At 41.4% G+C, this 25,620-nt stretch overlaps 1 protein-coding gene across 1 annotated transcript in view; it reads left to right on the top strand.

Moving 5' to 3' along the window:
• MAP2K6 (mitogen-activated protein kinase kinase 6) overlaps positions 1 to 25,620 on the top strand; it is a 97,267-nt gene that overhangs the window by 60,336 nt on the left and 11,311 nt on the right. The window contains exons 2-10 of the mRNA XM_006912269.2: positions 6,787 to 6,853; positions 15,060 to 15,108; positions 15,706 to 15,819; positions 17,106 to 17,225; positions 18,067 to 18,183; positions 18,773 to 18,824; positions 20,788 to 20,915; positions 21,680 to 21,757; positions 22,865 to 23,004. Of these exons, the coding sequence (XP_006912331.1) occupies positions 6,787 to 6,853; positions 15,060 to 15,108; positions 15,706 to 15,819; positions 17,106 to 17,225; positions 18,067 to 18,183; positions 18,773 to 18,824; positions 20,788 to 20,915; positions 21,680 to 21,757; positions 22,865 to 23,004 (865 nt within the window). The remainder of the gene's footprint in view (positions 1 to 6,786; positions 6,854 to 15,059; positions 15,109 to 15,705; positions 15,820 to 17,105; positions 17,226 to 18,066; positions 18,184 to 18,772; positions 18,825 to 20,787; positions 20,916 to 21,679; positions 21,758 to 22,864; positions 23,005 to 25,620) is intronic.

The following is a 25,620-nucleotide window of genomic DNA, read 5'->3' as shown; positions in this document are numbered from 1 at the left end:
TTTTTTTTTTTAGACAGATGGCATGGCATGACGCTCTACCGGAAAACATGGATGACTTCTCTTAAATCTGAAATTTAAAAATTATTATTTACAACCTTTCGATCTTTGGCTCTAACCTGCTCTTCTATCCTTCTCTCTTTGACTGTTCGTCCAAAGTAGACAACTCACAGTTCCTTGAAGAGACCACAGTGCTTCCTCACCACCATTGGAGGTTCATCTTCATTCTACTTGGAATCTCATGCTGCCTTCCCAAGTCCTGATTGTTAAAATCCTACCTGTTCTTTTTTAAAAATCTTTTTATTTTGGAAACATATAGATAAATGAAAAGAAGACAAAATAGTATAATGAACCCTCATGTGCTCTCAAATCCTACCAATTATTAACAGATCACCTCAATACCACTTTCCCTGTCAGACCGTTTTTTGCTCTTTTCCCTTGACTGATCCCTCTCTCCTGCTTTGACTTCTGTGTACTGATGGTGTGATACTTGTATACAACACATACTCTCTGATTTCACAGTAACTGGTTTTTCTTATCCCTTGACTCTTGCAAAGTAGAATTGTAGCTTAATGAACTTTTTATTCCTTGCAGTGTCTGTTTTGATGAATTATTGACAGTTTCAGCTCAAAAATATAGATAGCCCAGTGAGGTGCTTAATTTGGAATTTCTTACTAGCCAGAAAGAACTGGTTGGTGGGGAGGGAAATGACAGGAACTTAGCAGAGGTGACCTGGTCATCATAAAGAGAGAAATAGTGGAAAAAGGAAACACTTAACTTAGACATGTGCTTGACCCTGGGGTTCTTGACTCCGGCTGGGATCTTAAAGCACTTGTGGAGTTTTTTTTAAAGTATGTGGTCCACCTACTTTGGAAGACAGTTTGGCAGTTTCTTACAAAACTAACACTCTTACCATATAATCTAGCAATTACACTCCTTAGTAGTTGCCCAAAGGAGTTGAAAACTTATGTGCACGCAAAAACCTGCACGCAGATGTTTTTTATAACTGCATTGTTCATAATTGCCAAAACTTGGAAGCAAGCAAGATGCCCTTCGGTAGGTGAATGGATTAATGAACTCTGGTCCATCCAGACAATGGAATGTTATTCAGCACTAAGAAGAAGCGAGCTATCCAGCCATGAAAAGACATGGAGGAAGCTTAAATATAAAGAAGCCAGTCAGGTGAGGTTACCTTCTGTATGATTCCAACTATATGACATTCTGGAAAAGGCAAAGTTATGGAAACAGTAAACGATCAGTGGTTACCAGGAGTTGGAGAGCTGAATAGGTAGAGAAGATGATTTTTAGGACAGTGAAAATACTCTCTATCATATTATAATGATGGATACATTCATATCATTATACATTTGTCCAAACCCATAGAATGTACAACATCAAGAGTGAACCCCAATGTAAACTATAGACTTTAGGTGATAATGATGTGTCTATGTACGTTTGTCACTTATAACAAATGTACCATTCTGGGATGGGGGGTGGGGGACGTTCATAGCGGGGAGGCCGTGCCTGTGTAGGGGCAGGGGGCATTTGGAAATATCTGTACTGTCTCTTCAGTTTTGCTATGAACCTAAAACCACTCTTTAAAAAAAGGCCTTCATTTAAAAAATATATGTATTCTGAGGCCTCACTCCCAGAGACCCTGAGTCTGTAGAGCTAAAATAGTTCCATAGTCAGTGGGAATCAAGAGACTATGATTCAAGATTGATGAGATTTTAAAAATGTAAATTTTACACAAGAAGGGTAGAACAGAGGATGGCATCTGAAGAAATAAGCTGTTCACACAGGGGACATTCTGCTTCTTTCATATGTTCAAAATAGAAGCACAAATATGGAAGGGAGATAAGCTTGTATTTATTGAGCATTTATTATATATATATATATGCCAGACCCTGCAAGACCTCTTCACATGTATTGTGCCAACTGCATCTCTCAGTGACCTAAGTCTCATCTTTAGTTCATAGGTATAAAATCTGAGGGTTAAGAAGGATTCTCAAGGTCACAGGGTTAAGGGACACAACTGTGATATTAAATGAGATCTACTGATGCTTAAGTATGTACCATTCTTACTCTTTTCTGTTTTTCATTGAAAAATTTGAAGGCCTCAATACAAATGTTCAGAATGGTCAAGAAAAGAACAACACGGGTCCAGTCAACAAGTATTTGCGATATGTAAATACTGTCGCAATGGAATTTATATGGGGAAGACAGATAATAAATAAGTAATAAATAAATGCAAAAATAAATACGTGAATGCAAAAATAAAGTAATTCGAGACTGCGAGAAAAGGTAGGAGGAATATAAATAGAAAACGGTCATGGAGATCTATTTTAGAGTGGACATTTTTAAGTAAAATATGAGAGATTCAGTAAAGTTGCAGTGAGTTGATCTTGTGTGTGAGATGCCAGAACATGAAAGCTGGGCCTTGTGATCTTGAACGGGGTTCGGGGAGGTCATGTGGTGAGTGAGGGGAATTTGAGAGGTCGAGTTCCCTTCCCAAGCGGGCTGGGTCCCTTTGGGCAGAGGGAACACAGAGGTGAAGTCAAGGCTCATCTGCCTCCTTGAAATCAAAACGCCTGTGTGTTGTCCAATGAGCTTCACAGCCTCCCTCCCTTCTCTAAATTTTATGTAACTCCAAGGAAGTGCGGCGTCCTGGTTGGGGTCTCAGCGGTGGGTGAGATCTGGTGGTCTGGGGGATGGGAGCATCTGCAAGCACACTCCTGTGTCACCTCTTATGGAGTCAGCTTCCTCCCTGCACCCCCCTCCCTCTGCCCTGCTTCATTAATTGCGTTGCATCCCATCATTGCAATTTAATGACATTTAATGACACTTCTCTGCCATTTTAGTGCCAGCCGCGCTCGGAACGTAAGCCTCGATGCAAGGATTAAGAGAGGGCGGCCAAAGCCTCCAGGTTGCCAGTTACTTGGCTAGAAATTTCATTCACACTGGGAAACAGATTTTTAAAATAAATTTGGCACTGGGAGCAATGCCATCCTTTTGTAAAGCTATGTCAATAATCATCAGCCCTCATAATTATGCACCCCTGCCTCAGTCCTCGGCCAGGCCGTCAAATATTTGGGTGTCAGCATATCCTCACGATGCCACCTTCTGTTGACCCTGTGGGATTCTCTTGCTGTTTGGGTTGGCACTGGAGCACGATCTTGTTTTATGTAATAAGGCACATGAGAGAGAAGCCCTTTGTGCTTTGCCTCTCCGAGTGGGTGCTGAGCAAGAGGTCCTGTGTACCCCATCATTTTCGGTACGGGCAAAGCTAGTGAACATTTCTGTGGCCTGGCAAATGTTTTCTAACTATTGGCAAGGTTTGTTTGTTTGTTTGTTTTTTCCAGTGCCATTTTGCCCCAGGGCTAGGATCACAGTGACCCAGCTTTGGTTTAGGATGAGTGTTGCAAATATATGTGTGTGTGTTATGGGGCGGGGGTTGGGGGTGGGTGGGAACTACAATGTTTTCAGAGAAAACAGGCGTGGGTGTGACACGGGCTGATGTAATGTAGTCCTGCAGATGCCAAGGAGGGTTACCCTTTGCTGATTGTACCAATAAGAGGGCAAAGCTTGTCGAGATCTCCAGAAACATATGGAATATTCTGTCTTTCTGAGAAGGCTTGTTGCTAGCATGTAACATAATATAGAGCCCATTTTCAGATATATTTTGAATTTTTTGCTTTAGAATATCAAGGGAAAAGGCCATTTAACATCGTTGGCCACAGCTTTATTATTCATATTGCTCCCTCTCATTAATTTTTTTATAACTGTATTAAATGTTAGCATCAAGGGCCTGGCAGCCTTGCGAGGTAGAACAGATTGCTTTGAAATCAACACAGCTGGAAACTGACCACATATTGTTTTTCTTTCTTTTAAGAAATGAAAGAAGCATTTATAGCAAGGCCAGAGAATGCTGTACTGTGCAGAGCTACTTTATAGGTTTATTCCTCCAAGTCTGGTAAATGATTAATGTCACGCCCTGGTGTCCAAATGGGCCCAGGTCCCTGCTCCCTTCCTGAAATTGCAGTTCCCAGGGAACAATAAACTCTCGAGGTTTGCTGCAACCCTCACTTGAGGGGGTGGAGTCTGTTCGGTGCTGCTTCTCTCTGCTCAAGTGTGGTCTTCGGAGCCAAGGATGCCTTCTGTGGGGTTTTCTCTGCTAGCCCTCCTTGCAGCCCTGAAAACCTCATCAGTCACTCCTGCCGGCTTCGCACTGGGCTGCGCTTCCCGCAGTGGGCACGTAAGTGAATTAGGGAATGTGTGTTTGTGATCCACTTTTAAAAACGAAGGCAGGATATTTTCTAACCGTGTAATTCAACTAAGTCCTGTGTCTCCTGGAACTATTTTTTTTCTTGTTGCTGTCAGAGAGAATCAGGGGTCTCTTTTCTCACACTTCAAAGGCTTTATTGTTGTTTTGGTCAATTATTCCATTAGTCTCTATGCCAAAAGGTTTCTCTTTTTCTCTCATTTTACTGTTTCTATGTATAGGCATGTTGGGATGATTTGTGGTTGCAGTGTAATAATCGATTGCCATTAATGAATTGCTAATAATTAATTCCTAGGGTGTAATATTTAAAAGTTTCTCAAAAGGAGGTTTTCTCCATAAATAGCTATTTCTCTTAATATCTATCTTGTAAGAGCTGGATTAGAAATGAAGGAGAGAGACGTAAGAATCAAAGAGTAACTTTTGCTTTTGGTTTGCCGAGATGGCACCTGGGGAGCCTTTTTCACAGTTAAATATATTTTACTATTGTTTAGTTTTATCTTTAGACCATCAAGGGAAGGATAGGGTTGTATCTGTTGGAATACCTGAATTACCTGTCATCTGTATTGGCGTATGTCCGTTGTTACCTGGACAAGTTGAATTCATTATTTATTTCTTACTAGAGTGTCTCATTTAAAGTAGCATTCCCCATCTGTTTGGCTGAGGCTCATAAATGGGAATCGTGGGCATTGGGCTATGTCTCTAGTATTCGGATTCTCACAATCAGATCCCACACTTAGTATTGTTCCGGGTACATAATACAGTTCTTTGCATTGTCGATAACTCACTAACTTAGTAACCTGTGCCTAATGGCCACCTGACCTGCAGGAGTAGGAAAGTAAATGATGAGTTTTGAATTTTATAAAATGTATAAGTAAGCCCCAATGAGGAGAGAATTAAGAAAACCCGTTATCACGAAAGTGGCCCTAAAAGGCTTTCTCTATGTTGATTACTCTCCAGCATATTTTTTCCAGGCATTATTCAACTTGGCAGAATTGATCTAGATTTGGGATTTTGAATGCATGGGGGGGAAAAAAAAGACTCAATTATACATTACATTGCACTTTGATAATATGACCAGTTCTGTTTGTGAATTTCTCAGATGACATTTTTTTAACGTGGTGGTACAGATTCTTTAAATAATCATAATTAATAGCTACTTAAATGATCTCGGTGCTTTTTCAAGTTATCTCATTTGATTCTCATAGCAGTCCAGAGTAGATATCAATGTTACCTCCTCATTTTATAATTGAGGATATTGAGCGTCAGGGAGTGACTCTGAGGTCACTGGGTCAGTGGATGAACGAGGTGTAAGCTGGGTTTGTTTTTTAAATCTCAAAATCTCGTCCTCCCTCCCGGCCACCCCGTTCATCTCTAAACCGCTTCCACCGTGGAATAGTGGAAAGAGCTCTGACCTGGGCGTCTGGAGACCTGGATTCCGATTCAGCGGGGTCAGAGTTGCCTCTGAAATGCTGAGCACTCCCCGAAGCCTTCGGATGTCATTTTCCAGCAAGGAAGTTACAGCGTTTGATTTCTTAAGTTCCTTTACAGCTTCAGATCTCCATCCAGGGCCTGTCCGGGGCTTGTGTGCGGATGCCGAGTCCCGCAGTGCTCACCCGCAGTGTAGAGAAGAGGCGAGGGAGAAGGTGGAGCCGCGGGCATCCCTTCTACCCAGCTCGGCTTCGGCGCAAAGAGGCACCGATCTCTTTCGCCGAGGAAAATCCTGCGCCCTCACACGACGATTTTCTCTGATCTGCTTCCTGAGCTGGCATTTCTCAGTCTGTTCTTTTTTACTCATCAACAAAAGTATCTGAGCCAAGCTCTCTTGTGGTTTCAGCCCAGGGATGAACACATCAGTTACGTTCCCAACTGGCTCCCAAACAAGCGATAACCTCCTGTGTGAGCCCATCGCTATCTTAATCCTTTTTGGAACAGGGCAAATGTAAATAAACATCACTCTCCTCCTCTCTTTGGCTTTTCGTCTTTCGGGCAGGTGGTTGAGAATGGGCAGGGCCGACAGTGGGAAAGTATTTTTCATTTTACCTCCATGGTTAACTCTATTGGTTGCTCACAGATCAGTTTAGAAAATTGTGGGATACGGGGGTCAGGTGTCTACATTGGACTAACATTAGAAAGCAAAAAAAAAGATCTATAAGCAACACCATCTACCATCACCGTCATTGTGTACGGGAAAGAAGGAGACGCTAGAATGACATGCTGTCATCAGGGAGGGAGGGCAGGCCTTCCTCCCTGAGAAGAGCTGGCATTCCTACGCGGACGTTTGCACCCTGGGCTGGTGGAAAACTCATCCCTGACCGCAGCCTGCATGCATTTGGGAAGCTCTGCTCAGCCTGCTGCCTGGGTGCTTGTCACTCACAGACTTCCTGGGCCGGCCGTTCTGAATGGGGAGATGAGAGCTGCATCAGCCCTTTTCTTCCCCTGACATCCCTGCCCGTGCGCACATGCTATGATTTAGACTGTAAACTGTATCCTTATGTCTTTCTCCACAGGCAAGAAGCGAAACCCTGGCCTTAAAATTCCAAAGGAAGCATTTGAACAGCCTCAGACCAGTTCCACGTGAGTTGGCAAGATCGTCATCCTCTTAACCCAGACACTTTACAGATTTCTAGGGAATGGGGGTTCATTTTTGGACAGGCGAGCCATACCTGGACTATGGAAATCATTTTTAGAAGAACCCTTTAAAGGGGAAGCCACGTGCTCACTGTTCTGAGACCTGAACTAAACACACTTGGTCAGTCAGTCTATGTTGAATAGGTGGCTTTGAACTCAGTGTCTCACATCACTGGTTGGCTGAAAATTCCGTGTCACAACCGCATTTGGCAGATGAGGTCCTGTGTAAGTCCAGAAAGGCCCCTGGATGTGGACTTTTTGCCTTTTCCATAGGATTTGAGCAAACAAGTAAATCCTTATGAGGGCTACTACTCTGAAACTAGGATTGAGATGGAAAATGGTATTCGGTGAGGACTTAGCATCCTGACACCTAAATCCTGTCCCATATAAACAGAAGGCGAAATGAGGTAAAGGAACATTTTTCTATTGGCTGAGGCTTTGGCCCAGATCCCCAAGTGAGTAAAGTCCCAGTGAAGCAGGACACCCTCTCGCCCAGGCTCCCGCTTGTTCGCTGGCTGTCTGTGGCATGGGGGCGGGACTCCTCTCCAGCTGGAGGCGTCGCCGCCTACCACGGCAGGTGTGGGGAGGAATGGAAATTCCAAGGAAAAGAACACAGCAGAGGTCCCAGAGAGGCCAGACAAGTACAACGGAGGCCGTCTCAACGGAAGCCTGAGCTTTAAGGCTTTTGCTCATCTCTGCAAAAGCGCCTCCCTTTGTAAAGGGTTTTTGATCTTCGCTGCCATCCATCCTATCAGAGAGTGCACCCCCTGGGTTTGGAATGTGCTAGTAACATTGAACGTGTCACATTCCGTACCTCAATATACACAAACTTTCCACTGAAGAACCTCCAGAACAGAGTGGAGGGTTCTGGACTGTCACCCAAGGGCCAAATGCGTCTTGGACTGTACCATTCGTGAGGATCTGCGGTCCTTCCGTGTCTGCTACCGGGACTGTGGTTTTGTTTTTGGTCCCTCTGGGTATTTTTTTTTTTCTCCCTGTGAACTCTGTAATTAATAACTTTTTCTCTCCAATTGATTTCTCAAGAGCATGGAGCAATGTGTGGCTTCTCTCTACAATCCGTATAGGACACTTGAAAAAAAAATGTTTATTTTATAATAATTGTAGATTCATAGGAGGTTGCAAAGATATGTACAGGGAAGTCCTTTGTCCTTCGCCTGGCTTCCTTCTCCTATTCAGTGTTAACATCTTGCACAACCGTAGTACAATATCCAAACACAAAAAAAGGGGCATTGATTTAAATCAGGGATCCCTAACCTGTGGGCCGCAGGCCGGTTCCGGTCCGTGGCCTGTTAGGAACCGGACTGCATAGCAGGAGGTGAGCGGCGGGTGGACAAGCGAAGCTTCATCTGTGTTTGCAGCCGCTCCCCAGCGCTAGGCTAGCATCATGGCCCCAGATCCACCACAAATCTCACGAGGCACTAATTAGATTCTCAGAGGAGCACCGGTCCCTAGTGCCAAAAAGGTTGGGGACCGCTGGTTTAAATCATAGAGCTTATTCAAATTTCATCAGGAATACAAACGCTCACTTGTGTGTATGTGTGTATGTGTGTGTATGCAGTTTTTTCACATGTGTAGCCTTATAACCATAATCAGGATACTCTACTGTATCAACACTACAAGACTCTTTTCTGTTATTCCAAACTACGCCCACTTCTAACTCCCTATCCCAGTAGTCCCTAATCCCTGGCAACCACTAATCTGTTTTCCATCTCCATTTCGTTATTTCGTGATTATTATATAAATAGAATCATGTATCTTTTTTGAGGTTGGCTTTTTTCATGCAGCATCATTTCTTTGAGGTTCATTCAAGTCGTTGCATGCATCAATAGTTCATTCCTCGTTACTGCTCAATGCCATTCTGTGGTCTGGATATACCAGTTTGTTCAACCCTTTAACCTTTGAAGGAGAGAGACTTTTCGGCTTGAGGCTTTTATGAATAAAGCTGCTATGACCATTCACGTACAGGTTTCCTCATACAAAATGTTTCATTTTTTCGAGATATATGTCCAATAGTGTAATGACTAGGTCATGTGTTAAGTTTATTTTTAGTTTTGAAAGAACTGCCAAAATATATTTCAGAGTGATTTTACTGTAATTGGTCTTTTCATCCTTTTATTTTGATGAAGTTGTCTATCAGTTTTTTTTCTTATGGATCATGGTTTTGGTGGCAAGTTTTAGAACCTTTTGCCTTGTCCTAAGTCCTAAAGATTTTTCTCTTATGTTCTTTTCTCAAAGTGTTATGGTTTTACATTTTAGATTTATGTCCATGATGCATTTTGAGTTTAATTTTTGTACAGGGTGCCAGGCAGGTTTAGGCTGAGCTTTATTTTTTTGGCAATGGATTTTCAATTGTCTTAGCACCATTTGTTGAAAAGGCTAGCCCTCCTCCATTTAATTGCTTTTGCCCTTTGTCAAATATTAATCGAGCATATTGTTTGGATCTATTTCTGGGTTCTCTATTCTGTTCCATTGATCTGCGTGTCTGTCCCATTGCCAACATCATACTGTCTTGATCACTGCAGCTATACAGGTATATGTAAGCCTTAACATTGGGAAAAGTGATTCCCGCCCCCCCCTCCACCCCCCCCCCCCCAGTTGGTTCTTCTTTTTTCAAAATTATTTTGGCTATTCCAGGGCTTTTCTTTCTTTCTTTCTTTCTTTCTTTTTTAATCTAGGTTTTAGAATAAGCTTATCTATGTCTTTAAATAAACTTGCTGAGATTTTGATAGGAATTGAGTCTAACCAATAGATCAATTTAGGGAGAATCAACACCTTTTACTACACGGAGTCTTCCAAACCACGAATGTGGTCAATTTCTTCAAGTATTTAGATTTTCTTTGATTTTTGTCATCAGTATTTTATAGTTTTCATCATAAAGGTTCTCTACATTAGGTTTTATTAAGATTTACACCTAGGTATTTCATTTTTGAGGCACACTTTTAAATGGTATTCCCTTTTTGATTTTGTTTATTCTCTGTATGTAGAAATGAAATTGATTTTCTGTGTTGATTTTGTGTCCTGTGACCTTACTAAAATCACTTATTAGTTCTAGGAGCTTTTCATAGATTCCTTAGAGTTTTCTATGTAAACAGCCATGCCTTCTGCAAATAGAGAGCATTTTATATTTTCCTTTCCAAACTGTATTTTTTAAAATTTTCTTTTCCTACCTTATTTCAGCGGCAGGAATGTCCTGGACTGTGTTAAATAAGATTGATGAGAGAGGCAACCTTGCTTCGTTCTGCATCTTGGAAAGCATTTAATCTGTCACTCTTAGGCATGATGTTAGTTTTTTATAGATGCTGTTCATGAGGTTGACGAAGTTCCTCTCTGGTTGTAATGTATTGAGAGTTTTTATCATGAATATGTATTGATTTTTGTTGAATGCTTTTTTGTGCATCAGTTGCTACGACCATAGGTTTTTTTCTTCTCTGTCCCACTGATACAGATTATAATGATCGATTTTTAAAATATTGAACCAGCCTTACATACCCAAAATAAATCCCACTTGGTTGTGGTATATTACTTTTTTTATATATTGTTGGATATGAGCTGCTAAAGTTTGGTTGAAGATTTTTGTCTAAGTTCATGAGAGTTTTTGGTCTATAGTTTTGTTTTTTGTGGTGTATCCTTTTTTCTGGTTTTGTTATTAAGATAATACTGCCCTCATAAGTTGGTAAGAGCTCTAATTTTCTGGCAGACACTGTATGAAATGTTCTTTTATTAAAATTTTTTTGCGATATAATAGACATAATATCTTAGTTTCAGAAGTACAACATCATAATTCAATGTATGCAATTCTTTTTTTTTAATGTTTTCAAAAATTTTCAGTGAAACTAAATGGATTTGGGCATTTCTTTTTCTGGAGCTTTTAAACTATAAATTCATTTTCTTTAGTAGTTTTAGGACTAGTCAACTGATCTATTTCATCATGGATAAGTTTTGGTAGCTTGCAGTTTTTAAGAAATTGGTCCATTTCTTAAGTTGTTGAATTTATGAAACTAAAGTTGTTCATAATACTTCCTGAATATCTTTTTAATAGCCGCCAGGTGTTTGGACATAATCTGTTTTTTCTTTCCTGACATCAGTAATTTGTGTCTTCTCTCTTACCTGCGTCAATCTTGCTAGAGGTTTATCAATGTTTTTGCTTTTTTTGTAAAGAACCAACTTTGTTTCCTTTATTTTCCTATTTTCAATTTTACTGATTTCTACTCTTTATTTTTTCCTTTGGGATACATTCTTATATCAGCCTTTTATATTACTTTGATTTTTAAAAAAATTATTCACCTTCTTTAATTTATATTAGTTTTCTATATTTTATGAATTTTTGAAAACCACCATAAATCTTTCTTTGATAAACAAACGAATAAAAACCCATGCAAGAATAAAAATAATTTCTATGTTATCTTTGCCTCATGTGGTAGAATAAACTTTGAATGTACTCTCCCGTTTTGCTGTGTAAAGCCAAGAGCATCACTTCATTTTTGTAGACTATACCACTCTGGCTCATGGAGAGCCTTGTTTTTATTATTGTTATTTTAATACCAAGGCTTAAATTTGTATTCCAAAAGAAGTAGCTTCCACATTTTGAGTTTTTATTGGCAGTTCTTTGAGGTTGGCTTGGTGACACTTAGCATTTATCCCCTGCCTCCTTCTGCTGTGCTACCCAAAAATAAATAGCCTGAGGGACAGAGCTCCATTCTCTTTCGTTTCATGTGTGTGGTCCCTCCGTTTGAACTTTTTCTTTGAGTAACTGATGCCAGTGTGTCTTTGACTCAAGTATCTGAGCTGTCCCCTCCCTTGATTGGCCACAACTAATCCTAAATCTAGTCTGTGCTAATTAGTAGTATTTCATTTAACCCTCACAAGAAACTCAGAAGGCAGTTACTATTACTCTCACCTTATAAGTGAGCAGGGCCTGTACAAGGGTCGGGTCTTGCTCAAAGCAGTCAAACAGCCTTGTGAGTAAGAGTTCATGCTCTAGTGCTGGAATGCCTGGGTTTGTACTTGGGATCTGAACTTCACTAGTTGAATACCTTAGGCAAACTACCTAACCCTACTAAAACTTAGTTTCCCCTCCTGGAAAACAGGAATAAACAACGATGTGGTTGCTGAGGATTAGATGCCATAATCCGTACTAAGTGTCCTAGAGCTCGTTCCGTTGTAATTTGTCAGTGAAGGTAGCTCCAAGTGTTGTTATTATTCCACTTAATAATAATTATTAAGCGGAAGAACTGGCATACGAATTCAGGGTTCTCTGACTCTCAAGTATGTGCTCATTGCTACACACGAGACAGGTGGAGACTGTGGCCAAACAGTCCATGGCTGTGATATGAGAGGCAGGACCTTTTATTTCTGCAGTTGAGAAGACTTGATGGTGGGGCTCTGGGTTCTAATTTCACCATCTCTTTGAACGACCTTAAATTATTTTGTCTGTTTTAAAGTTAATTCTTCACATTAAAATAGAAATAATAATACCTCTAAGAGTTGTGAAAACTAAAGATGTTTTATGTAAAGGGTCTAACCCAGTCTATGGCCCAAGTAGATGCTTAATAAATATTTTTGCATAGAAAAAGAATGATTGTAATAATGACCACTGAACTGATTACTCATGCAGCATTATAAATAAATAATTATGATAAACCAAAGCTGATTGTTCATCTAAAAACATCAACACGAGGTGACCTCTGGAATACCCTTGGCCTTTCAGGGAGGGGATCTGGTAAGAAGCCTGGTTCTTTCCCTTGTGAACTAAAATATTGAATAAGTGACAGAGAACATCCAACCACGGTATAAACCTCCCACAGAGACTCAGCGCCCCAGGCAAACGAATGTGCCCAGCCTTGGACAGAACACAGTGTCAACTAACCCCATCATTTGATGCTCTTGGCAGACCTGGTGAGCCCGCAGGCCTGAGGCTTGGGTGGATTGATCATTTTCATTAGATGAGGGCTGGGCGTTGGGAGCAAATTCCTTGGATTCAGTCAGACTTGGGTTGGAGTCATGGGAATAATGGTACTCATAAAGGGATGTGTGTGTGTGTGTGTGTGTGAGAGAGAGAGAGAGAGAGAGAGAGAGAGAGAGAGAGAGAGAGAGAGAGAGATCATGAGATGCAGGTAACCCAGTTTTCAGCGTGTTACCCTTTCCTCATTAGGTCAAGACTGAGAGTCAAGTGATGTGAGTTTTATTTTCAGCTCCATTGAGGACTGTATGGCTTCAGCAGAACCTACAGTTTTTCTGGGTTTTATTTTTCTCAGCCTGGAAAATGGCATGAAGCCCTCCTATTAGGTAGAGCTATAACGCAAAGTTAGTGTAAAGCTGGAGTCAGCAAACTTTTTTTTTGCAAAAGGCCAGAGAGTAAATATTTTAAGCTACCTGGGCCACAGTGGCCTCTGTCGGATGTTCTTTGTTGTTGGGTTTTTATAACCCTTTAAACTTATAGAAATCCCTCTTAGCCGGGCCGCAGGCTGTGCTTTGCAGAGCTCTGGTGTGAACTCCAGACTCTCAGACGTGGAAGGGGTCTTAGCCAGCACTCTTACCTGATAGCGAGAAAACGGAGAGAGTGGCCTTTCTGTTTCTTCTGTTGCTGTCAAAAGGATGGGTGCTGAACAAGTGCAAAGGATATTTTATTGTTTGTATTAGTCACATGTTTCAAGTAATACTTGTCTTTCTTTCAAAGTTCCACTGCAATTAGTGGGCAATAAAAGAAAATGGTGACAACGAAAGAAAAATAGCTTTGGAAATTTTAAGAATGAGAAATCAGATTTCTACTAATTTAATTCCTCCGGAAAGTGTTTCTGAAGAAAAATTCCCTGCTCAAAAAAACAGGAGATATAAAAACATCACTGCTGTGTGTGTGTGTGTGTGTGTGTGTGTGTGTGTTCTCTCTTCTTTACCTCCCAGTCCTGGTTTTAAGTTAGTATAGAAAAACTCATTTGAGGTCTTCTATGCATTTCAAAGAGATTTCGAGGTAAGGGAGGGCTCGCCATTCAGCCCTTAGATTCATGTTTATATCTGTATTTCTACTTTTCTCTTATTGTTTTGTTTATTTACTTAGCTTCAGCAGAAGGGGTAGAAAAAATTGTCATCGGCAAAGGCTTCTTTTCTCTCTCCCTTTCGCTTTCCCTTCCTTCCGTGTTCCCTTCTGTTTCTCCAGAGGTGGTTCTGGCATAGAACGTCCCTCAGTTACTCTCTTTGTTTGGTCACATTAACAGCATGTTTCTGGGCATTTGCTACTTTTGCGATGCTTTTGGTGCGTTTACTTCAAGAAAATGCTTTTCTAGGCTCTTAGTTAGGTGCACAGCCAAAGCCGAACATCTTTCTCTTAAGTGGCTTGATATCAACCCAGGCAATATCGAAGTAGTAAAAACGAATACACGAGAGGTGACTACGTGCCTTGTCTTATGGTGATACAAAATCAGCAAACCTCTGGCTGCCGCGATGACCCCTGGATAGTATGTACACTATGCAGAGAAGGAATATCACATCTGAATTAGCCAACCTGGTAAAATAGAAAGTATTCTGACCCGCAAATCAGGGGTCCTGTGTTAGTTGTGACCTTGGGCAAGTCATTTCAGCTCTCTGGACCTTTTTTCCATCTATAATGGCAGGGACTGGATAGATTTGGAATTCGTATGGTCTATGAATTTTGTGAGTTAACATAACTATATGCCAATCATTGTTTCTTTTCTTAAACAATTGTTGAAAAAGTGGTGGGATAATTAGGTGATTAGCGTTCTTGGATGAAAGAAAACGTTTGAAGCTTACTAGCTTAGTATAATTATCCATATAACTATATACATATGGCTCTTATTTATTGGATATTTACTGTATGCGAGGCATTCTGCTAAGTGTTTTACTTGGAATATCTCATTTAATACTCACTCCTCCTCCATAAGGTAGATATACTAATAACCTCATGTTAAGAAGTAATGGAAGCTCAAAGATATTAAATAATTTAAACTCAAATGTATTTTATTCCAAATCCCACACTATTAACACTTTTATGCTGCTTTTTTCTTATGCAAACTTCTACCTCATTCTAACAACAAAATCCGTCCGGTCACGTGTGATTTGGGAATGACATATTTGATTAAAATCTCATGTCTCTTTCCTCCCCTCTTTTCTTTCTTAGGCCACCTCGAGATTTAGACTCCAAAGCGTGCATTTCTATTGGAAATCAGGTGAGAAAAGTCATGTCTACCAGTTAATGTCTTGACCATTTTGTATGTATGCTTTCTGACCGCCCATTGAAAAATTTATATCCTGTAATATGCTGTCCTGGGATGGATCAGAAAGTTAAAATTTAAACAGAAATGGTCTGTGGAGCTCTTGATATTTTTGAAAGTCACGTTGAAATCAGGCTGTTGTGGTCCTGATGGAAGGTATTCGAGGAGAGTAATGATTCTTTTTGGGGTGCGGGTATTTCTCAAAGTCGAGGCATAAAGCTGGTCGCCATCAGTCAGAACATGGATTCCCTGTGTGTTTAAGGAGGCACGATGGAAGGAGCACAGTGTAGATAGCTTACACCGGGCCATTTGGAAGCTGAGCCGGAGTTGGATCTCTGTATTGCCTGTGACAAACAGGTGACATGCTATGGGAATCCCAGCGTCTCCCCACACTTTTGGCTTTCAGTGGCTTCTTGGAAGAGCATTTAGACCACTAGCGTCTTGACCAGAAATAATCCTTAGGACACTGGGAGAAACCAGAGAGAGACGACAACATAGTCTGTGTCGAGTTTCCTTTCTTCTTTTCTAGTGTATTATTTTTCTCTCCTGCAGAACTTTGAGGTGAAGGCGGATGACCTGGAACCTATAATGGAGCTGGGACGAGGTGCGTACGGGGTGGTGGAGAAGATGCGACACGTGCCCAGCGGGCAGATCATGGCGGTGAAGGTAGAGTTGATGTTCCCCAAACGTTTTCTATCTGTGGTGTATACGTTTGTCCATCTCAGTTGTAAGTCATCTCTTTTTATAGATGCAAAACAATCTTCAGTGGGGTGAAAGAGAAAAGATTATTTGTAGGAAAAAGTATTTCCCTCCAAATGTACGGAAAATACTTCCTTAACGTCATTTAATACCAGGCCCAAATTAAAATGACCTTGATTGTCTAGAAGTATTTTTTTCCTGTTAATTGTTCAAATTAGGATCCAAACAAAAGCTCACATATGTTGCATTTGTTGCTATGGCTCAAAAGTCTCATTTGTTCTATGTTCTATTTCTTTTAAAAAATTGTCCCTGAAAATCAAGAAACCAGAATTTAGGGGAAAAAAATTATCTCCATTTGTGGGGAAAAAGAAGGAAAGATACATTGGGAGTGAATTTGCATAGTTTCTACACTATAAAAAGAAATATATAATCATCACCTATTTCTTGAATAGATGCTGGAAGGACCTCAGAGACTTGCCATCTGTACATGAATTAATACAATCAGGCCATTGTTAGAAACGTGGATGGCTGGATGACTTGGATCCCGTGGTTTTGGGGGAATGGACCTCTCTTTCCCCTAGCCTGTAGATTTTTCAGTTTGTTCTTCTGCAGACTCTTTGCTAAGTTGGCAGAAAATGTGAAAGCCTGGTGATGTACCATTCCTACGATTTAATGAAATAATTGTATTTCTATAAGGCTACATTTGCTGGTGTGAGAAGTTTCTCTTCTCTCAGAAGCACTGGGATAGAAATGAAGGATTTCTCCATTTCTGCTTGATGCCTTCTGTTTCCCGCAGCTGTATCGATTCTCTTACAGTTTCTGTTTAGTCCAAATATTCTTACTTGCTCCCAAAGAGGGGGCTTCTGGCTTTGTTTGTAGGACTGCAGATCAGCTACAAAGTAATTAATACTTACGTGGCCTCTTTGCACTGAACAGACATAATACAGTGAACCAGACTGTTTTTGTAACTTGGGTATGCATTCTCAAACATTTGCACACTTTCCAAAGTATATTATCAGCTTGCTTCTTACAGGGGATTATTTGAGAAATCAAATGAATAACAGTCTTCCTCAGTTTTCTTTTGTTACAAATATCTAATCACTTAGGGTGGATGTTTGAAAGGTCGTTGCTAGACGTTGTGCCGTGAATTTTTGTGCTGTTTTCAGGATGGGACTCTGTGAAGGGTCTCTGCCTTATCAACTGACTCATCCTCAGAGCAGTAACCATACATTTTCCCATGCATTCCCATTCAGCGGATCCGGGCCACGGTAAATAGCCAGGAGCAGAAAAGGCTACTGATGGATTTGGATATTTCCATGAGGACAGTGGACTGTCCTTTTACGGTCACCTTTTATGGCGCACTCTTCCGGGAGGTAGGTGATCTTTCCACTCAAAGTCCGAGGAGAGCGATAACTTAAAAAGAAGGTTCTCGGATCACGTGAATGCCACACGTAGTCATGGTACTCTTTCTTGTTTGACGTGTCTCCTATTGAGAATTTTATACTTAGGCGTTGAAAACGCGATGTCCTGGTGCAAAGCTGGCTGGAAATTTGCTATTTTCAAATGTCTTGAGCTCCGTTAAAGGCACTGAGTTTCTCTCTTTTTCCTTTCTGTTTTGGTTTGTCTCTTTTGGCCAAACTGTCTATATCAATTGACCATGGACTGATTTGGATAGATTCCTTAAAATCTGAACTATTCTGACCTTTTGGCTACTTGATAAGCTTTACGTAGCCTGTTTGTGTACCAGGTAGATTTGCATTTATCTCTTTGCTTTACCTCTGTTTTTCACTTTACCATGACATGGAGTATGATGCTTCACCTCACTCTTAAAACCAACCTTTTGATTAACTATGGCCAGTGCTCCTTGTGAGCAGTCAGACATGGAGGAGGCATCTAGACTGAACTTCATGGGGGCAGTCTCAGTAAAGGCCTGGATTTCTAGGAGTCTTTTGCTTGTCTCTATCAGTCTTTAGATGCTAGTTTTCCTTAGAGAGTCAGTGATCACATGCCAGTTCTGCTCAGCTGTCTGTGTTTGCTCTTTGGAGACAATCCTGCTTGTTTATAAATTCCTTTGTGATCTTGAAGAGAAATTACACATTTCCTCCAAAAAACTCAAGCAAGAAGTAGTTCTTCCTGACAGGTGTTAACCATTTCCTCTTTTACTGTTTTCCAACAATCTCTTCACTAACAATCTCTGAACCAATTGGTCTCCAGGGTGATGTTTGGATCTGCATGGAGCTCATGGATACATCGCTAGATAAATTCTACAAACAAGTGATTGATAAAGGCCAAACAATTCCAGAGGACATCTTAGGGAAAATAGCAGTTTCTGTGAGTACATCATGAACCCTACAAGGAGAATGCGAGATGTCTAGGCTTCTTGTGTCTTTGTGTACTGGACCAAAGCTTCCATTTGGTACATGTTGAATGTAAGAGTGCATCTGTGGATGGATAAATGAATGCTTTTCTCTCCGAGCACTGGGTAGAAGATTCTGCCACTGGCTTGGTTTGGTAAATTCTCAGTTCCAGTGCATCTAAGCAGTGCATTGATCTACTATGACCATATCCCTGGCGTCTATATTCTGATATTAGTTTGAATTTTATTTGTGGATTTTTACATGTTTTCTTGGTACTAATAGGCATCAGAAGAAATGGAAGAAAATGAAATGGAATGAAGTTGTTGTTTTCCCTTAGAAGCTGTCGAGGTGCAGGAGGGTGGAGATATATGAGTTTATATCATAAATCTTTTTAGATACCAGTTTTGTAACTTCCTGGGTATTTTCTTGGATAGGACCACCACTATTTGGGAAAATACTTCACCTTGTGAGCTTAAGCCAGGGATAATAAACCTGGATGTACTTAACATTCAGTTTCTTTCCAGTGATGGAGGACATAAATCTACCCTGTGTTTCTCTTGCAGATTGTAAAAGCATTAGAACATTTACACAGTAAGCTGTCTGTCATTCATCGAGGTAAGCAACCATGGATGCGCCCTGGCTCTTGTTTTAGTAAAGTTTATTTCTTTCACTTGAGTTCCACTGTCTCCCCTCCCCCCACGCCCATGGATGGAAGTAGAATTGAGTTAGACAAGAGAACGGAGGGGTTTTCCCTTGGGATTGGATAGCAAATCCTGTAAGTACCTGTTCTTTATCTTGTTTGAGGACATTAGATGACATGGGCTTTATATCACCCCTAAATTAAGTGTAAACATACCTGTTCCCAAGTGGAGCTGTAGGGTTGCGCCATGGAGAATTTTAGAGAATAGGATAAAAATTCATCCAGTATTGGCCATCCCCTGGGAGTTCGTTAGAAAAGCAGAACCATGGCTCCCAAGACCAACTGACTCTGCATTTTCACAAGATCGCTAGAGAATTCTTGTGCACATTAAAGTGTGGGACGTTCTGGTATAAAGCACAGCATTTTCAGACAGCAGGAGGCAGGATAAAATGAAAACAAATTGGTAGATTTGTCTCTTCCTCCTATCCTTTCTTCCTTTTTCCTTCCTGTCGACCTTTTACCTCTTCATCCACCCACATATTCATTCTGCCATCTTCTCTCAGTCCCCATGTCCTTCCATGTATCTCTGATAATCATTTTCCAGCATCATATAGCTCTGTACTTTTACAGCACTATAATAGGTGCCCTGAGAGGTATCTGAGAAGAAAACATATTCATGTTAAAATTCTACATAGGAATTCTTGATAGAGAAATAAGCAGCTATACAGCAAGCACATGGAAACATATTAAAATCATATTAGAAAGTACCAAAGATAGGAGTGGTGTAGGTAGAATGTAAAACAAGGACATGATTGGCCCCCGTGACAGTCATCAAGAGAGGCTTCTCGGAAGAGAGGCGCTCAACCAGGTTTTTGGAAAAATTAATGGGAAGTATTGATAGCGATAGGGCACTGTGATTTGGTAATTTTCACACTCTTTGAGCCTGAAAATAATGTAAAATGCCTCAAAGAGTGTGTCGGGTACTATTGTTATTAAAAATTGGAACAATAGGAGAGAGGAGGAGGAGGGGAAGAAAGTGGCATGGAATCTAGGTAGGAAGACGACTATGGATACCAGCAAATGTGAAACTGATTTTTAAGGGTCTATTTCAAAATTATGAAATATTTCATTCATGTTGGAGAATGAATATAAAAGTAAAAAAATAATAAAATGAACTGGGTATATCTGCCATTCCATTTAAGGGAAGAGTTATAAAAGATGATGTAAAAAGTTTTTAGAATAATATTTTTCTTCTGATTATATATTCTTTGTGAAAAATGTCACAGGGAAAAAATTAGCTATAATTTTTAATTTTATCGTCCAGAGATAATAGCGATTCATCTACTTGACGGTAGGGGTAGGTGTGCTATTTTTTCCAGGCTGAAGGGTTCATTTAAGAACTATTCAGTAATACGTATATATTCTGTAACCTGCGCCCTGGTCTGGAATATCTGGGTTCATGATGAGTTATACACTGTGGGACTTCTGACATACTTCTTGCAGAAGATTCATTCAAAATTGGTTGCTTCGATTGTATTTGGTGTATGATTATGTCACGGTACGGCTTTTTATTCCGTGATCTCTGTCTAGAATTTATTCATCTTGCATAATTCAGACTGTGCCTGTGGAACTTGGCATTGATTCCGTAATAATTTTTTAAGTTACTAGATGATGGGGACAGTGAAGATGATAAAACAGAGGAAACAGTTCTTTCTACTGATAGATTCACAATCCTACAAGAAGGAAAAACCGTAAAATAGAAAATCAAGTCGAAAGCAAGAAGAAGCATGTGACCGAGTCAGGGCTGGCATTGACTTTTATGTTGGGTGTGGGGAGAGGAAGGTGAAGGAGAAATGGAGGTTTCAGGCCCTCTGGTGGCAGAGAAATGAATCTCCAAAGCAGACGCTCAGGACGGGCTCCTATTTGTTCTTGTTTCAGATGTCAAGCCTTCCAACGTGCTGATCAATACTCTGGGCCAGGTGAAGATGTGCGATTTTGGAATCAGTGGCTACCTGGTAGACTCCGTCGCTAAAACGATTGATGCAGGATGCAAACCATACATGGCCGTAAGTACAGCAGCCGGGAGTGGTGTCTGAGTCTGCAGCCTGTGCCAGGAAATACGCATTGGATGGCTACAGAGGGAAATTGAAATGCAAAAAATAGTCTACAGTCTCCTTTTTTTCTTAAATGTTTCCTGCCTGAAATCCTTAGTCACTTGCTTCATATATATTATTTTTAAAAAATCAAGTAAAAAGGTATATTATTTGGAAAAAACGTGTGAATAACACATACGGCCCACACAGTCGCAAGGGATTGTTACTTTGTTGAGGATAGACCAGTAAATAGAATTTAAATGACCCAAATAAGTCAGTTAGGTTAGTCCTGAGAGAAACTCGTAGCTGTGAAGATTCGTTGGCATTAGCAGAGACCTTGGGACCCTCTTAAAGGATTTCTACTATATTCTGTTTTAAAATGGACTTGTACTTGGCATTGAAAAGCTTCCTGTCCCTGTTTAGCTAAAATCTGTTTCTATGTTTTAACACCAGACAGTACTGCCCAGTGACTCTCATTAATTCTTTTTCCTGAGTTCGGGACTGTCGGTGTTTTTAAGAGGGAACATTCTATGCTGGCAAATTAACTTTATAACACATATCCTGTTTCTTCTGCAGGCAAAATTGAAATTAGTTATGAATTGCGAGAGCTTTTAGATCTATTACTCTCTCCAAGAAAAGACTACTGCAGAATAAGGAAACCCTGTGTAGCCACCCACCCCAGAGAATTTATCAAGCGCTGAATGTCACTCGATTGTCTGTTTCTGTCTTCTTTCCAGCCTGAGAGAATAAACCCAGAGCTCAACCAGAAGGGCTACAGCGTGAAGTCTGACATTTGGAGTCTGGGCATAACGATGGTACCGTATGCCGACCGCCGTGGACTGGGAGGTTCTGGGCTTGAAGCTGGGGTGCAGCGGGGAGTTGAGGCCCGGAGGCAGATGCCCCTAAAGCCAGTCTCGGGTAGCCCTTCCTGTGTGAGGTAGCAGGAGACCATGTGCCCAGTGTTTGCGAGACGGCATAGGAGAAATACTGCACTGGGATCGGGCAGACCCAGTTTCTCTCTATTTCGTCTCTAACCGGTGTATGCCCCTGAGTAAATGGTGGAGTTGCAGGGACTGTGTTATTGTCCTCATCCGTAAAATGAGAGAGTCTGATTGTAGTTCCTGATGGTGTCTTTAAAATTAAATTATTCTAATCAAGGCACAAAAAAGCATAAACTCCCCCGAGAGTGCTACTATGTGTGGACCTTGAGAGAGCTGTGTGCTCCAGGACGCAGGCTGTGCTTCCCAGGATGTGGTTATGATGGAAGTCTTGGCTGTTGAGGTCAAGTACAGCTAAAAGACACGTTGAACAAGATAATTTCCACAGGCACAGCCTGAAAGCTATACTCTTAGTGCCTTACTAATAATGTCGGTGGCCATCAGTTTTCAGTGTATCACCAAGGTCTGAAATTATCCACTGTGGCTCCTCTCCAGGTGGAGCAGCTGATTAAATCCCCGAGTTATTTCACATCCCTGCCCAGGCGACATGTGATCTTGTAACAGCAAAGTGGCCTTTACTCACGTCCAAAAAAAGATCAGTCATTTGGTCCTAGGTTATTTATTTTTTTTCATTGCAGCAAGGGACCTGCAGATGGCAGCAGATACACAACTCTGTAAAAGTCTTAGTGGGAGAATTGCTTTTCACATGAAACATTTGAAAATCTGGTCGCTTTACATCTAGAAGTTTAATACTGCTGGCTTACAATTTTATTGAGTATCACAGTGGGTTTTAGTGAGGACCCAGTAGACTTAGTAAGGTAATATTTGAAAATCCCTAGCACTAAGAATCGGGGAGAAATCCTTCAGATTTTACTTGAACTTGACCATTGTTTTTCCTGCCGGTTCTTCTGGAGGAAGACACCACGGACTCCATAAAATGGCCCCATTTAAGCTGTCATCTCCTTGTGCTCCTGTCTCCTCCAGATTGAGTTGGCCATCCTTCGGTTTCCCTACGATTCATGGGGAACTCCCTTTCAGCAGCTCAAACAAGTAGTAGAGGAGCCGTCGCCACAGCTCCCAGCAGACAAGTTCTCCGAAGAGTTCGTTGACTTTACCTCACAGTGGTAAGAGAGCCTCGTCTCCCAGGTGCCGGTGATAAGGAAGACGAGGCGGACTCATGAATTTCCTTTATCGGTTTTAATCCATCACGCGTACATTCCTTCCCAAGGCATTTATGGAGTGTGCCCTCGATGCTGGAGCAACAAAGAGGCCTCTGCCAAGTCCCAGCCCTCAGTGAGCTCAGAGTCGAGTAGGAGCATCTCATCAGTGAATAATTACAGTACGATATGGCAGGCCCAGTGATAGAGAGATGCGCAGAGTATATAGGGAACTCAGGAAAGGCAATAGGATAGAGTTTCTGGAGGAGATAAATTCTGAGTGGAGACCGTGTGAGGTATTTCCCAAGTGAAAGGCAAGCGGGGGAGGGAAAGGTGTTCTAAGCAGAAGGGGTATCATGCACCACGTCACGAAAGGGAGAAACTCCCTAATGAGAGCTTTAAGCAGTTGGGTGTTGATTAGAGCAAAAAGAGGAAGATGGCAGGATCTGTTGCAGGTCCAGGGGTGGGGAACAGGTAAGATACAAAGAGTCACCTTAGATGAGAAGACAGTGGATAATTTCAGAGTGTTACTTAGGTAGCCGGAGTCTTGCAGAGTAGTTCTGGTGTTTTGAAGGCTTCCTCCTACAGAACACTTGCTAACAGTGGATACACGGGCCCATAAGGGAAGGATGGACAGTATGAGAGGTCTGAGAAAGGAGTCTCAAGAGGGTTGGAATGGAAAGACAAAAGGAGCCAGGCTAATGCTGTAAGCTTTATTTTCATGGGAATTGTCAGTAGAATCAAGGGAAGTAAGAGAGGGCATCGTTTTCTCCAGAAAACCGATTGGTTTCTGTCTGCATAGGGACCACGATGCCTGACATAACTTGATGCTAATGATCATTGCAAGTGATGCTGGGAGGTGGATGTCAAAAGACAGGCACAAAATGGAGCGAAGTTAGTTTATTTGGGCATCGTGCAAAACCGGGTGAGAATTGGGAGGAGGAGGAATCGGCGACGGTGACAAGCCCAGCTGGGACCCTCGTCGAGGAGCCGTTCTGGCCACTTGCTGCTGAGGAAGGGGTGGAGTTCTGAAGGCTGTTTGAGAGGACAGCTTCCTTGGCCTCCATGTTCTCTGGAAGAAGTGTTCTGAGTACAGCTTTTATTGGAAAACATGGTGGGACAAAGCAACCATCCATTGCTTGTGAAACTAAAGGCTCTTGGACTTTTTATTAGCTCTCGGCCCCATGTCACCCCTGGTACTTTTCCCTAATGATATATTGTTTGTTTTTGTTTTGACCAAATGGCCAGAGAGGGGCTGGAGCACCGGGCCCTAGCGTGTGAGGGCTCTAGTGTCCCTTCCAGTACATTGTTGGGTGCCTCTTAGTATGTACCGTACCCCCTGAGCTGCCAATGTGTGCCCTTTTATCTGCTTTCCCTGAGCGAGTGTGGATGTGGGGGTGTGCCTGCCAGGTTGTGATGGGCTCATGCTTATGCTTTCCGGATTCAAGAACTTTTATTTTTTTCTTACCCTCAAATGTTTAAAGGTCACACAGGAAAAGGGATGAGTCACCTTGGATAGTTCGGACCAGTCATTCTCAAGTGGGAGGTAATGGGAAGAGTTGTATCTAGGGAAGTCTTTTCACATGCTCCTCCCTGTAACCCACTTCTCCCTCACCCTACTCCTGTTCCCCAAGAATCTCGGTACTCCAGAAAACTTTGGTGAAAACAAGGCTGATGTGAACAGTTCTAGAAAGTCGAGACACCTTTTGTGAATCACCAGTTTAATCTACTAGTTCTCAACTCTGGCTGCTCATTTATAAAACGCGAGAGAGCTTTCCAGTGTACTACGCCTGAGCCTCACCCTCAGAGATTCTGATTTAATTGGCCTGGGGAGCGTACTGAATGTCAGTATTCAAATGTTGTCACATCATTCTAATGTACAGCTGGGGTGAGAACCCCTTCTTTAGACTTATGATCAGTGGGCCCACTATCAACTGCTTCCTGTTCAGAAAACTGCTTTTCTTCTACAATTTTTTTTTTAATCATTCCATTACATTTTGTTTATTTCAAGTATACAGTACATTGATTAGATGTTTATATAGTTTACAAAATGATCCCTCAATGGCTCTTTCCTCTGGCGCTTCACCTGGCCATGACATTAATGCTGACTGCATTCCCTATGTCGTGCTCCCCAGCTCAGTGACCATCTGTCAACTACTAATTTGTACTTCTTTAACCCTTCACCCCTTTCTCCCTCCCCTCTGGCTGTCACCAAATTGTCCTCTATGTTTGTGAGTCTGTTTTTGATGAGTTTGTTCATTTTGTTCCTTAGATTCCACATATGAGAGAAATCATATGGTATTTATCTTTCTCTGTCTGACTTACTCCACTCAACATAATAACCTCTAGGTCCATCCATGTTGTTGCAAATGGTAGGATTTCATTTTTTTTTAATAGCCGAGTAATATTCCATTGCATGTGTGAACCATAACTTCTTTATTCAGTTGTCTGCTGATGGGCATTCAGGTTGCTTCCATATCTTGGCTATTGTGAATTGTGCTGCCATGAACGTAGGATGCATAGATCTTTATGAATTATTGTTATGGTTTTCTTTGGATAAATACCCAGAAGTACAATTGCTGG

This window comes from Pteropus alecto, unplaced genomic scaffold (assembly GCF_000325575.1).
Source record: "Pteropus alecto unplaced genomic scaffold, ASM32557v1 scaffold134, whole genome shotgun sequence".
NCBI lineage: Eukaryota > Metazoa > Chordata > Mammalia > Chiroptera > Pteropodidae > Pteropus > Pteropus alecto.
This window is presented reverse-complemented; position numbering and strand designations above follow the sequence as displayed.